General features: G+C 41.2%; 1 protein-coding gene across 3 annotated transcripts in view; it reads right to left on the bottom strand.

Annotated features, from left to right (window-relative positions):
* Positions 1-6328: 6328 nt before the first annotated feature.
* LOC123505644 (integrator complex subunit 12-like) overlaps positions 6329-10919 on the bottom strand; it is a 36089-nt gene continuing 31498 nt past the window's right edge. For 2 of the 3 annotated variants that reach the window (XM_045257240.1, XM_045257242.1), the window contains 6 exons: positions 10249-10435; positions 9920-10030; positions 8982-9181; positions 8105-8264; positions 7678-7870; positions 6329-7420 (listed from right to left, as the gene is read on the bottom strand). In XM_045257240.1, coding sequence (XP_045113175.1) covers positions 7224-7420; positions 7678-7870; positions 8105-8264; positions 8982-9181; positions 9920-10030; positions 10249-10407 — 1020 coding nt within the window. In that variant the 5' untranslated portion in view covers positions 10408-10435 and the 3' untranslated portion in view covers positions 6329-7223. Of the gene's footprint in view, positions 7421-7677; positions 7871-8104; positions 8265-8981; positions 9182-9919; positions 10031-10248; positions 10500-10919 lie in introns of all 3 variants that reach the window. The other variant, XM_045257241.1, reaches the window with a different exon arrangement.

Below are 10919 nucleotides of genomic sequence, written 5' to 3'. Positions count from 1 at the left end.
CCTCTGGTATAATTATAGTGGGTAGATTATTGGCTTTATATAGTTTGTTGAGCTCAATGTTAAAACTGCCTGGGTTAATGGAGTTCAGGTAGTGGGCATGGATTAAGCATGTCTGAATTTTTATGTGAGTGTCTTTGTTTAGGGTGTTGGTATTTGGTTGGAAAGTAGGTGTTATGTGATATGGCTGTAGGTTTGTGGGTTACTTTGCTTCCTGGCATTTCTTTTCTCTGAAATAGCTTTCTTTCTGAGTGGACATTTATTAGCTAATGTGTGGTGGTTTCCCTTGCAGTTAATGTATTTCTTTACGGTGAACTTGCAATTTTTCCAAGTATGCTCGGTGCTAGAGCATTCTGAGCATATTTTGAAATCATTAGTATATGGGCATTTGTTTGTAGAATGATCCTCTATTGTGTAACATTTTAAGCATGTAAGAACAGGGATGAATTCATCTAAACTGACGTTGAAGTGGGGGATGCTCATATGAAAAGCTAAAAGTCCAGTTTCTATTGCTTTTTTGGTTGCTGCAGAACTGTTCAGAGTAATTTTCATGATTTTTGTCTTGGGGATTTTGAAAATGTTTTTGATTCCTTCGTTCAGAAAGCTGTTTTCGTTTAGAAGTTCATCCTCAATATCCTTTTCGGGGTTGTTATAGATATGTTCGTCGGTATTTTTTATAATGATTGTCCTTTTGGCTCTAATTTCAGGGGGAAGCAATGGTTGGAATTTTCCTTGTTTAAGTATGTCCAAGGTGGTAGGAGAGAAAATTTTATCCACATCATCGTCCGTTCTGGTTAGTACGATGTATGCATCAGGTGTTGAGATGATCCTTGTAGTGTAAATTAGTTGTTCGGAGAGGGTCCTCAACAGTTGAATCTTGGTAGCCCCTGAGGGCTGAGGGTGCTTTAATTTTACCCTAGGCATGGTTACAACATATGCCTAGATTAAGAAAGCAATACAAAAACAATTAATCCTAAAAGGGGGCCGAAGCCCAACACACAACACAGCTAAGACAGTAAATTGAAGAAACCTACCTAGGCAGAGCAGTTTGAACACCCAGTTGCTAAAAACCATCACAATGTCCCTGCACCGCGCCTAGCCCTAAAGAAGTTTTTGGCCGACCTGACCAGTGGGCTTAAAGCAGCCCTCTAAGGCCCCCCTTTGAGCAAGCTGCAGGGTTCACCTTCACCCACCAGGGGACGCTAAGGCCGAAAAGAAAGTATAGTAAAAGGTAAAAAAGACACTGCACATGGGCTCTCTACCAAGAGGAAGAGCCCCAGTACACAAATGCAGGCTCCAGCAATAACTCGAAGCTGGGGAGCAAGAGGTAAAGGCTCTAGAAAAATAGTAAATGTCAAGTCAGTCACGATCTCGATGATCCGTCCGTGTGCCGTGAAAGTTCGCTCTCCCAGGGGTAATATAGAACATACCTGCAGTCTCATTCTATAAACACAGAGATACAATAATTCATCATGATATATTTTTCTACGTAATTCCTTGTAAGTAGTAACACAGGCAAAAGCAAAACCTATTCATGAACAAATGTCTATAAGTTGATTTTCTTGTTAACTGGCATTGATGCTTGTTTGGTCATCTTCACATTTCCCAAAGAGTACACCCTTGATTGGAAATGTATTAATCCAGTTGACAGTAAACATGAAAACAACATGTCAGTGTCACTTAAGAGTCCAAACCACATAGCTCATAGCCATGCAGATGCTGATAGAGCAGATGTCTTGCCTGGCACAGGAAGTGGACGGCCTGAAGACACAGATGCAACACCATCGCAATGAACAGTAAGACTTTCCGCACCCTAACATGGAATGTCAATGGTGTACATGCCCGCTTCACTGACCTACACTCTCATGTCCTTCTCCATAAGCCTGACATTATTATTATTGCCTTTACAGGAGGTAGGGCCACGGGTGCCAGAGGTGAGGGGTTATGTCTCCCACATTCTCAGTTGTGGTGACGGCAGTAGTCGGGGGATGGCCACTTGCATTAAACATGGGATTCCAGTTAACTTCATGGAAATGGGTGTCACTGAGGGTATTGAATTTATTACTGTTTGCTTGCACACTGTGGGTGAAATTGTTTACTTTGTAAACATGTACATTCATGCTGGTGCCTTAAATATTGCAAACTTTCCTGAATATGTTCTTGAGGAGGAGAGTGTTATCATGGGAGACTTTAATGCGAGGCATAAAGAATTAGGAAGTCACCTCACCACCAATGCCAATGGTGTGCGCTGGAAGGCTTTCCTTGACACCACAGATACAGCTGTACTTATCTTGTCAGGTCATTGCTGAGCGACCACTTTGCCCTGGAGACGACCCTCCCGGTGCAGTCCGCCCCGGCAGTACCCAGGAAGCGCTTGATGGTGCCACCATCCAGGATGGCGGGCCTCGTCGTCCACGTGGTGGCGTGGTACGCTGCCTTGAAGGGCTCCTTTGCTGATGCAGAGGCACTGTACGACGGACTCCTGCACACCATCACGACTCCAAGGGTTCTAGCAAGGGCCCATGCTCCATGCCGCTGGACTTATGCTACCAACTCTGTGATTCTGAACTGCCAACAGACGCTCGCTGCCTACCAGAGACGTTAGCAACTCAACCCAGCAGACAGAGAGTCACAGGATGCCATGGTTACCGTGGCTCAACACCTCATGTATCTGCGGCAGCAGGAAAGGAAGAAGTACTGGATCTCCTTCCTGGACAAGGTGTGCAGGATCCGGTCCCTCCGGGAGGTGTGGCACCATGTCAACAGCATCCGGGGCAAGTCCAGATGACAGGTGTGTGACCCTGATCCTGCAGGCAGGGCACAGGAACTCGTCTTGCAGTGGAAGGAAGCCTTATCCTTCTCTGGAGGCGCTTGATCAGCAAAGACCACGAAGGATGGAGTTGATTCGCCAGTGTTTCTCTGCTGGATGACACCTGTGTGCCTATCACGCATGACAAACTCCTCTCGGCAGTCAAGTTGGGCAAGTCAACAGCTCCTGGCAAGGATGGCATCACTTATGATATCCTCAATGCTCTCCTGGAGGTAAAGGTAGACAACCCTATCTTGGATTTATTTAACATGTCTTTCACTGCAGGCAAGCTTCCCCACTCTTGGAAAACAGCCATCGTCATCCCAATCCCCATAGGTGATGGCACCTTTCGTCCTATTTCTTTCACCAGCTGTCTGTGCAAGATGATGGAACAGGTAATACTGAACAGGCTTATATACAAGGTGGGCCATGTACTTTCTGGCAATGTACATGGCTTCCTAAAAGGTCACTCTACAAGTCACTGTTTTGTTGAGTGTCATATATAAGGATGCTACCTGCAGAGCTTTCGTTGATCTCAAGGGTGCCTTCGACAAGGCCAACAAAGATGTTATTATGGAGGAACTCATTCTCAGAGGTGTCAAAGGTAGACTATTAGGTTGGATCAGGGACTATTTGTACAATAGAACAGCACAGGTTTGGTTTCAAGGTGCAGCCTCCTCTGAGGAAGTCTTTGAGCTTTCCGCAGGGCACCCAGGTCCTCATCTATGCTGATGACATACTCCTCCAATGCCCCACACCCAGGATTCTCCAGTTGGCTTTGTCACAACTGGCAGCTTTGTGTGTCCAAGTGAGACTAGTGATTAATGAATGTAAAACAAAATTTCAAGCTAAAGGAAAGATCTCTCGGCTGCCCACTGTAAACAAAGTTCCCATCCCTAGAGTTCATTTACACAAGTACCTGGGTGTTCAGATGAGCTTCAGGAAGTCTCTTCAAGCCGTCCACTATGTTCGAGACCTCTGTCTGCCACTGCTAGCACCACTTCGGCTGCTAGCCAACAGGGGCCTGGGGCCTGGCATTCCAGTCCTAAGAATGTTCTATATATCTGTCATACGGTCCCTTATTGATTATGCCGCCCGTTTTAATACAGTTTAGTGCCACCCAACTCCATCCCCTGGAGCTTGTTCAGAATGAAGCCATGCGGATAATCTTGGGATGCCCCAGGACTGCACGGATTGAAGTCCTCAGAGCTGAACTGCACCTGCCGAGTATTATGTGTAGGGTACAGGAAATTACTTGTCGCACAATTAGTCGGATGCTATGCACGGCTCTGACTCTCTAAAGGGATCACTGACCCCCTGTATCATGATCCTCGCACTCCTACAACACCATACCTCAGGAAGATCTTGGGAGTACTGACAAGTGTAGGTGTAGCCGAGGCTTGTATTAACGTTGTTATGTCACCGCTACAACCCGCCTGGAACCCTCACCGTGTCAGTGTTGATATTCACTCTGCATCAGCCCAAGAGGGACTGGCTCCCTCATGTGCTGCAAGACATGTTCATGACTAAATTGTCCAAGTACCCACACGTTCAGGCTATTCATGTTTATTGTGATGGGTCAGTCAATGGCAGCAGGTCTGGATGTGGGCTGTTCATCCGTGACTACATCTCTGCCAGTCTCTACACTGACACTGAGGTTTCCAGGCGGCTCCCTGCACCCATGTCTTCCACTAGAGCAGAACTGTATGCTGTACTGGAGGCGCTCCATTGTGGCGCCTCTCCATAAGAATGTATATTTCTTTATTGACAGTCAGGCTGCATTGTATGCCCTTTAATCCACCTCCCCCATGGACTGTGATCTATTTAATAAGTGTCTTGATCTGATCCACGCCCTAGAAGGTGCTGGTGCCACGGTCCATTTCATCTGGATACCCTCTCATGTGGGTATCCCGCTAAATGAAAAAGCAGACCGCCTTGCTCAGTGTGTCCTACAAGATGACACAGTGGATCCTGGCACTGAGTACACTCTGGGTTATGTTAAGAGTAGCATTAAGGACTTTGTACATAGTAGCATTAGTGGTCAGTTGGAGCTTTGTTGCCATAGGGGCAGTAGCACTAGTCTTCACTATGCATGTGTCTCCCAGAGCTGTGCTTACATCTATGGGAGACACACTGCATCACATGACAGGGTGGCAATGAGGCTCAGATTAGGCTACAAATACTTTTGGGAAGTCAGTGCTTCTCCTGGTATGTGCTGTGTGCTGCACCAAGGGGACACACTCTGCCTCACTATATCATGGAATGTCCTCTCATTGCTAAATTTAGGCCACAAGGTCAACATGATTTGTACAGCCTCATTGACCATCTCCTAGACTCAGCCACTCTCAGGGAATATCCTCAGTTTGCTCCAACACTGTAGGATGTGTATGCAATAAGGTGTGCAATATCTGTACTTATTTATTGAAATACTTGTTTTCTTGTTATGTATACTGTTAGTGTTATATTTTTGATACTTTAACCTTAAGTCTTTGCCCAGGGGGTGGGTGGCAAGGTCCATCCTCCTCCTTTGTTGTAATTATTCATTAATTCAACAATAATTGTATCAATCAATCAATCACAGAATCACGTGCAGAGATCTTCATATTTCTTGTGTCCCTCAGGCCTTTTTTTTTTTTTTTTTTTTTTTTTTTTTTTTTTTAGCAAAATCATGCATTAAATTGAATAGAAAACTGTTATTCCGTTTTCCTTGAAGTAATGAGAGATATGGCAACGTGACACGGATTATCAGCCTCACCCTGTGGACCAATACAATTTAGTTTTGCTATAGCTTGGTAATGCCCTATCCTGGTTGATGCACTACCCTCCAAGGGCTTACGCATTACCCACACAATTCCTTATTTGTTGAGACTAGACATGTTTAACCTCAACCACTTGATAGCCAGGCATAATAATGATGAACTTATTGACAAGTTAAGTTAGTTTTGTATGAAAATAGGTGGCGCAGTGACTAACGCTGACATTCATGTGTACTATCGAAACCGTTAGCAGAATACAACATACCTCACTTATGGTGGAAAATACACTGCCTAGTTCTCTCTGGCACGCACACAACAGTGGAAAGGTACAGGGGGAAAAATTTGCCTCATCATTTCCACTCTCCATTTACGTTAAGGGACTTAACACTGGACATAATCGCACAGACTTGCCTTGCGCGCAGACCCTCTAGTACTCTACTTTTTTTTTTTTTTTTTACCTAAAATCCTTAAGTTCACTGCCTAAAACAATGGTTCTGAATTTGGGTTTGACTTAATTGTGCAATGGTGTGAGTTCAATAAGCTAGTCTTACAGATTCAGCAGAAACCATTTGAAGTATGTTGCAATTTCATATTATTTACTTGATTTAAGGGTTTCATCTAATGTGCAGAGGTTTCTGTTAAGCTCTACTGCCTCCTACAAGGGGAAGAACAACTGATCTATGGAACAAGCTATGATGACCAACCACCCTACTAGTTGAGTTACCTGTTCATGTAGTTTTCATTTCATGGAAAAGTAAACACTTAAGAAAGTATTTTTCTTTTACTGTGATTTTTACACAATTACAATATGTACTATATTCTTTTGCTTGAATATGTATGTATTATCAATTATTTTCCTCAAATCCATTAAAACATATCTTTCTCTTGCAAGTGTTAAATTCATAACTATCAAAACTTTCTTGGTTTTATTTCATGCATTCATGGAGATGATAAAATGTACATCTTCCCCACTCATATTAAAAACTTTCCCTTAGATACCAATCACAAAAAGCCAAAGTTTAAAAACAGCCCATAAAAAGTTGATTCTGGCACTGCAGCAATGATAAATATTTCTTGCATGTTTTGTACATATTAGTTATTTTTAACCATACCTGCCAAATTCTAGATTTCACATTAAGTAGGACTGTCATGTTATTGAAACATCTATTTAAAGTTGCTCTTTGGATATTCAGAGACTATTATCTAGATACCATTTTTATGGTATCACAAATATATACATACAAACATATCTGCAATATGATATTATTGTCTACAAGATATACATATACGAGCACATATACTAATAAAGCATAGCCTGCAGGGAAGGTGATAACTATGACAAAAATCCACATGGTATAAAAAAAAAAAAAAAAAAAAAATGATTGACAAAAATTCCACATGGTATATATATAAAGAAAAAAAAAAAAAAAAAAAAAAAGTGTTGGGTGAAATACTTAAACCAAAGGGTTTGATTTTTTCCTGCAGTTTTTCATTTTATGATTTTTTTTTTCATTATTTTTTTTACACACAAAAACAATAGATGCAAGATATTTCCAGCATCATTATAATGTAATGGGAAACAATCATGCCACATTCTTTGGAGACAATACTGGCACTGGCATCAAACACACACCTTCCTGATGACAATACTAATTACCATTTTACAGTTTCCTCTTCTCAGCCATCTTTGCTGCTGCTTTCTTCTTCATCATGTGCATCCTTCTCTCAGCAAATTTCATTGAATTTGATGGCACAGAGGATTTGGCTGATGAAGATGCTGAGCTAGATGATGCAGATGATAGAGACTGCTTACTGCTCCCATTGTTACTACTGCTGCTACTGCTGTTGCTGCTGGACACTGCAAACACAGTTTCATTGTACTACCACAACACATCAGAGAAAAGGATCATCATTCATTATCAAAAGGGATTTCACTTAAAAGCACAGAAAGTGAATCATTGTTTGACAGATTAGAATATAATGAGACAAAAATTTAATGTCATATTGAGCCATGTAAAATATGGTAAAAATAAGTTTACTTTCCTCTGCAGCTGAATTGTTCCAACAATATAATATATATTCATGTAATCAAACCTCAGCACACTGCAAACTTGCCTAAGCTTCTGCCTGACGCAGATGACAGATTAGTAAAAGGTGAAGGTCGAGGAAGGTTAAGGTTCTTGGTAGGTGAGGGGGCAGGGCGAGTGTGTGGTGCCTTGCTCCCTCCCACAATACCTGGCAGGCCTCCGCCACCCACCCCTCGTGGCCCACTTAGACTACTGCCACTTGATGAGCTCACAATGGCAGTCTGGAGAGAAATATATATGAAAATCTGCAGATTATCTTAGTTTACCAAAAAGCAGTAATTATGTATCATCAATGAGATTGGTATCAGGAACAGTTACAACTAACATGATTTCAAACTGAGCTGTAAACACAAGGAAGACTCCAAAGATTACTACCATATTGTATATTTCCTATGTAAGGGTAACAAGGGATATGCTGTTAATGATTTAAGCCGCAAAACTCTGGTCTTTCATACCTGTTTCTTCAGTGTCTTGGTACACTTGGCACAATACCACACAAGACGTGGATCATTGACATCCTGGTCAGTGACAGGTGGCTTATGGCACTCCTGGTGGTACAGGGCATGGCACTCCTGACACTCCACCAGCCGATTACGAGGAGAAACGTCAAAGCTCCTGAAAAGATTAATGGATGAAAATTATTATAAAACAGCTTGAAACTAAGGATTCCAATAAAAATTTCAAAAAGCATTTGCTAATAAATAACAAAATATGAATAGTAATTGTACAAAGTGAACACTATATCCTCTCATGATTCTACGGCACTAAACTTTTCATTTTTACATTCCTTACATATTTGCTTTTGTCCACTATAAAAGACATGACCAATCTTACTGCTGTCCAGACTGCAGGGAAATCAAATGTGCAACAACAATATCTGATAACAGAGTAGTCATCCCTACATCATAAAAGACCTATCCCATCCTTGCATCTGACCTTAGTACATGAATAGAGCAAAGATAGGAGAATGTCCTACTGAGATCCTAGAAGTTGCATCATTTATGCATTCACAACACTTTTCAAATCATGCTATCACAAGCAGCCACTTTTCCTTACTCCCTACTTATTCCTCTTGCATCAATGTACTTTCATATTATTCACTGATCATATTTGCAGTCTTTCCCTTAGCATCATACCACCTACACCAGATCTTCACTAATCACTTTTCTTACTTTTCACTTCTTTCCAAAACATTTTCTTATAAACCAGGAAAATTCTTCTCACCTTACATTGCCTTTCACCTGCACTCACCTTTCAATCAAGCATAATTCTTTTCACTCTATTCCTTTTCTTGATGAAAGAAATTAGGCATAAAGCAGGTGAAAAACTCACTTGCAAACAGTGCAGTTGATTTCATCCATAATTTCTGCCAGTCCTGCTACATCCGTGTCTGAGTCACTCTCATCGGATTTGCGGCTGCGTGAAGAACTTTCAGACTTTAAGCTAGGGGTGGGTGAAGGTGTGTGGGATTTGAATGCACTTGGTGAGTCTAGGCGAGGCCTCTTGGGCATTAGCATTTCATCATCTCGAATCTGTTAAAGAAAGGACCATTCTTGGCTGAAGCATGCCATGGAATCTGTAATGTTTTTCATCATTACATAATACATATAAGATAAAATTTAAACAACTTCAGTGTTATGTAAACATGGTGAGATTGATGAAGAAATAAGAGATAGAGAGAACTGCAAAAGAAGATGAGTAAAAGATATATTTGCAAGGAGAAAAATGCAGCTGTAGATGTAATAGGTTCAAAAGCATTAGTTTCCTGCTTACAATGAAATATTAATCAGAGACCATGACATAGAAAAAGGCACAATAGAACATGTTATGGACAATTTTTAATTTTTTTTTTCTTCGGGGAGGGAGGCCATATTGGAAGATGAGATGGAAGGGTAAGCACAATGAAGCATGTAAGATATGATATAAACACCTGTGCAGTCATTATAAATTATGAAGTGGTGGAATGTATGAAAAGGAACACACTGAAATGGTATGGATAAAAGAGCAGTTTTGAACAATAGTATATATGAGTGAAATTTAATTCCCAAGGAGATGACATAGCTGTTTAGCAGATAGAAGGATAAATGAGCACATGTGAAAGAGGTGTTAGAAGATGCCAAGTACTTGAAAAAGCAACAAAATATTCCCAGATATATATCTCCAGAGGCAGTGAGCCATAAGTTAAATATTTCTTTCTCAGAACTCAAGAACTTAAAACACACACACATACATCAGCAATTAGTAATAAAAAATGCCACACTTGTTCTTACCTTTCTCTCCATATCTTTCTTAAATTCTTCCCTCTTTGAGAAAGAGACTGGAATGGGACTCCCTGGCTTAGACCGTGGTATTGGAGATTCTCGCCGCAGACTGAATGGGTCCTGAAAAGACAGATTAATCTTAACAAAACAGTACTCTGTCCATCTTCTACTTGGCCAGCAACTTTTGTACCTTTTAAAGATTGCCACAGCTCTCTCTCTGTCTGCATTACTCATTTTCACAACATACCTCAGCAAGTTCCAGACAGAGATCCATAAGCCTGACTTGGTCTCAAAACATCTGTCACTGAGGCATTCAATCCAACTACAGCTGTGCTCACCTTGCTCATCGGAGGAATTGTCTTGCCCTGCCGCTGCCTCACTGCCTCATCCACAATGGCTTTGAGTTGCTCCACAGAGTCCCGATTTCTGGAGTGGAGTAGCCGCAGACCCCGTCGGAACATTGGGTCCAGATCCAGGCTGGCCATGGTGGCACACATGCATACACACACTCACGTTACACTCAACCTGGACAGGAATGTTGAGGCAAGTTCTGCATCAGCTACAATCTTAGGTTCACCCGTAATTTTGGCTATTCAGACATAAAAGAAACAGTCAAGGGTTATTATGTATTATAATGAAATAAATTATACTATGAAAGAAAAACATACCTGAAAATAAATCTGTTAGAGATTTTTTAACAGGGGCCATAAAAGTAAAACTGGAACAATATAACATAACCTATTTATTTGAAATGAGCCATTTTCATCAATGCTAGTATGTGGTCTCATTCATCAACAACTTCCGTGTATCGAATGTCTTTAAATTTCATGCAGCTGACCAACTGGACATATGCATTGGTGGGATTTAGCTGGTTCACACATGTTTATAAGAATCTGTTCTTGAAATTTTATTAATGCCAAGAACCAGTAGTTAGCTTAAATTAAGGGTTCTCATCTTTTTTTCTCCATGGAAACGTTTTATTTATAACTTATTTTGGTAGACCACTCAT

This window comes from Portunus trituberculatus, chromosome 18 (genome assembly GCF_017591435.1).
Source record: "Portunus trituberculatus isolate SZX2019 chromosome 18, ASM1759143v1, whole genome shotgun sequence".
NCBI classification, from domain to species: domain Eukaryota; kingdom Metazoa; phylum Arthropoda; class Malacostraca; order Decapoda; family Portunidae; genus Portunus; species Portunus trituberculatus.
This window is presented reverse-complemented; position numbering and strand designations above follow the sequence as displayed.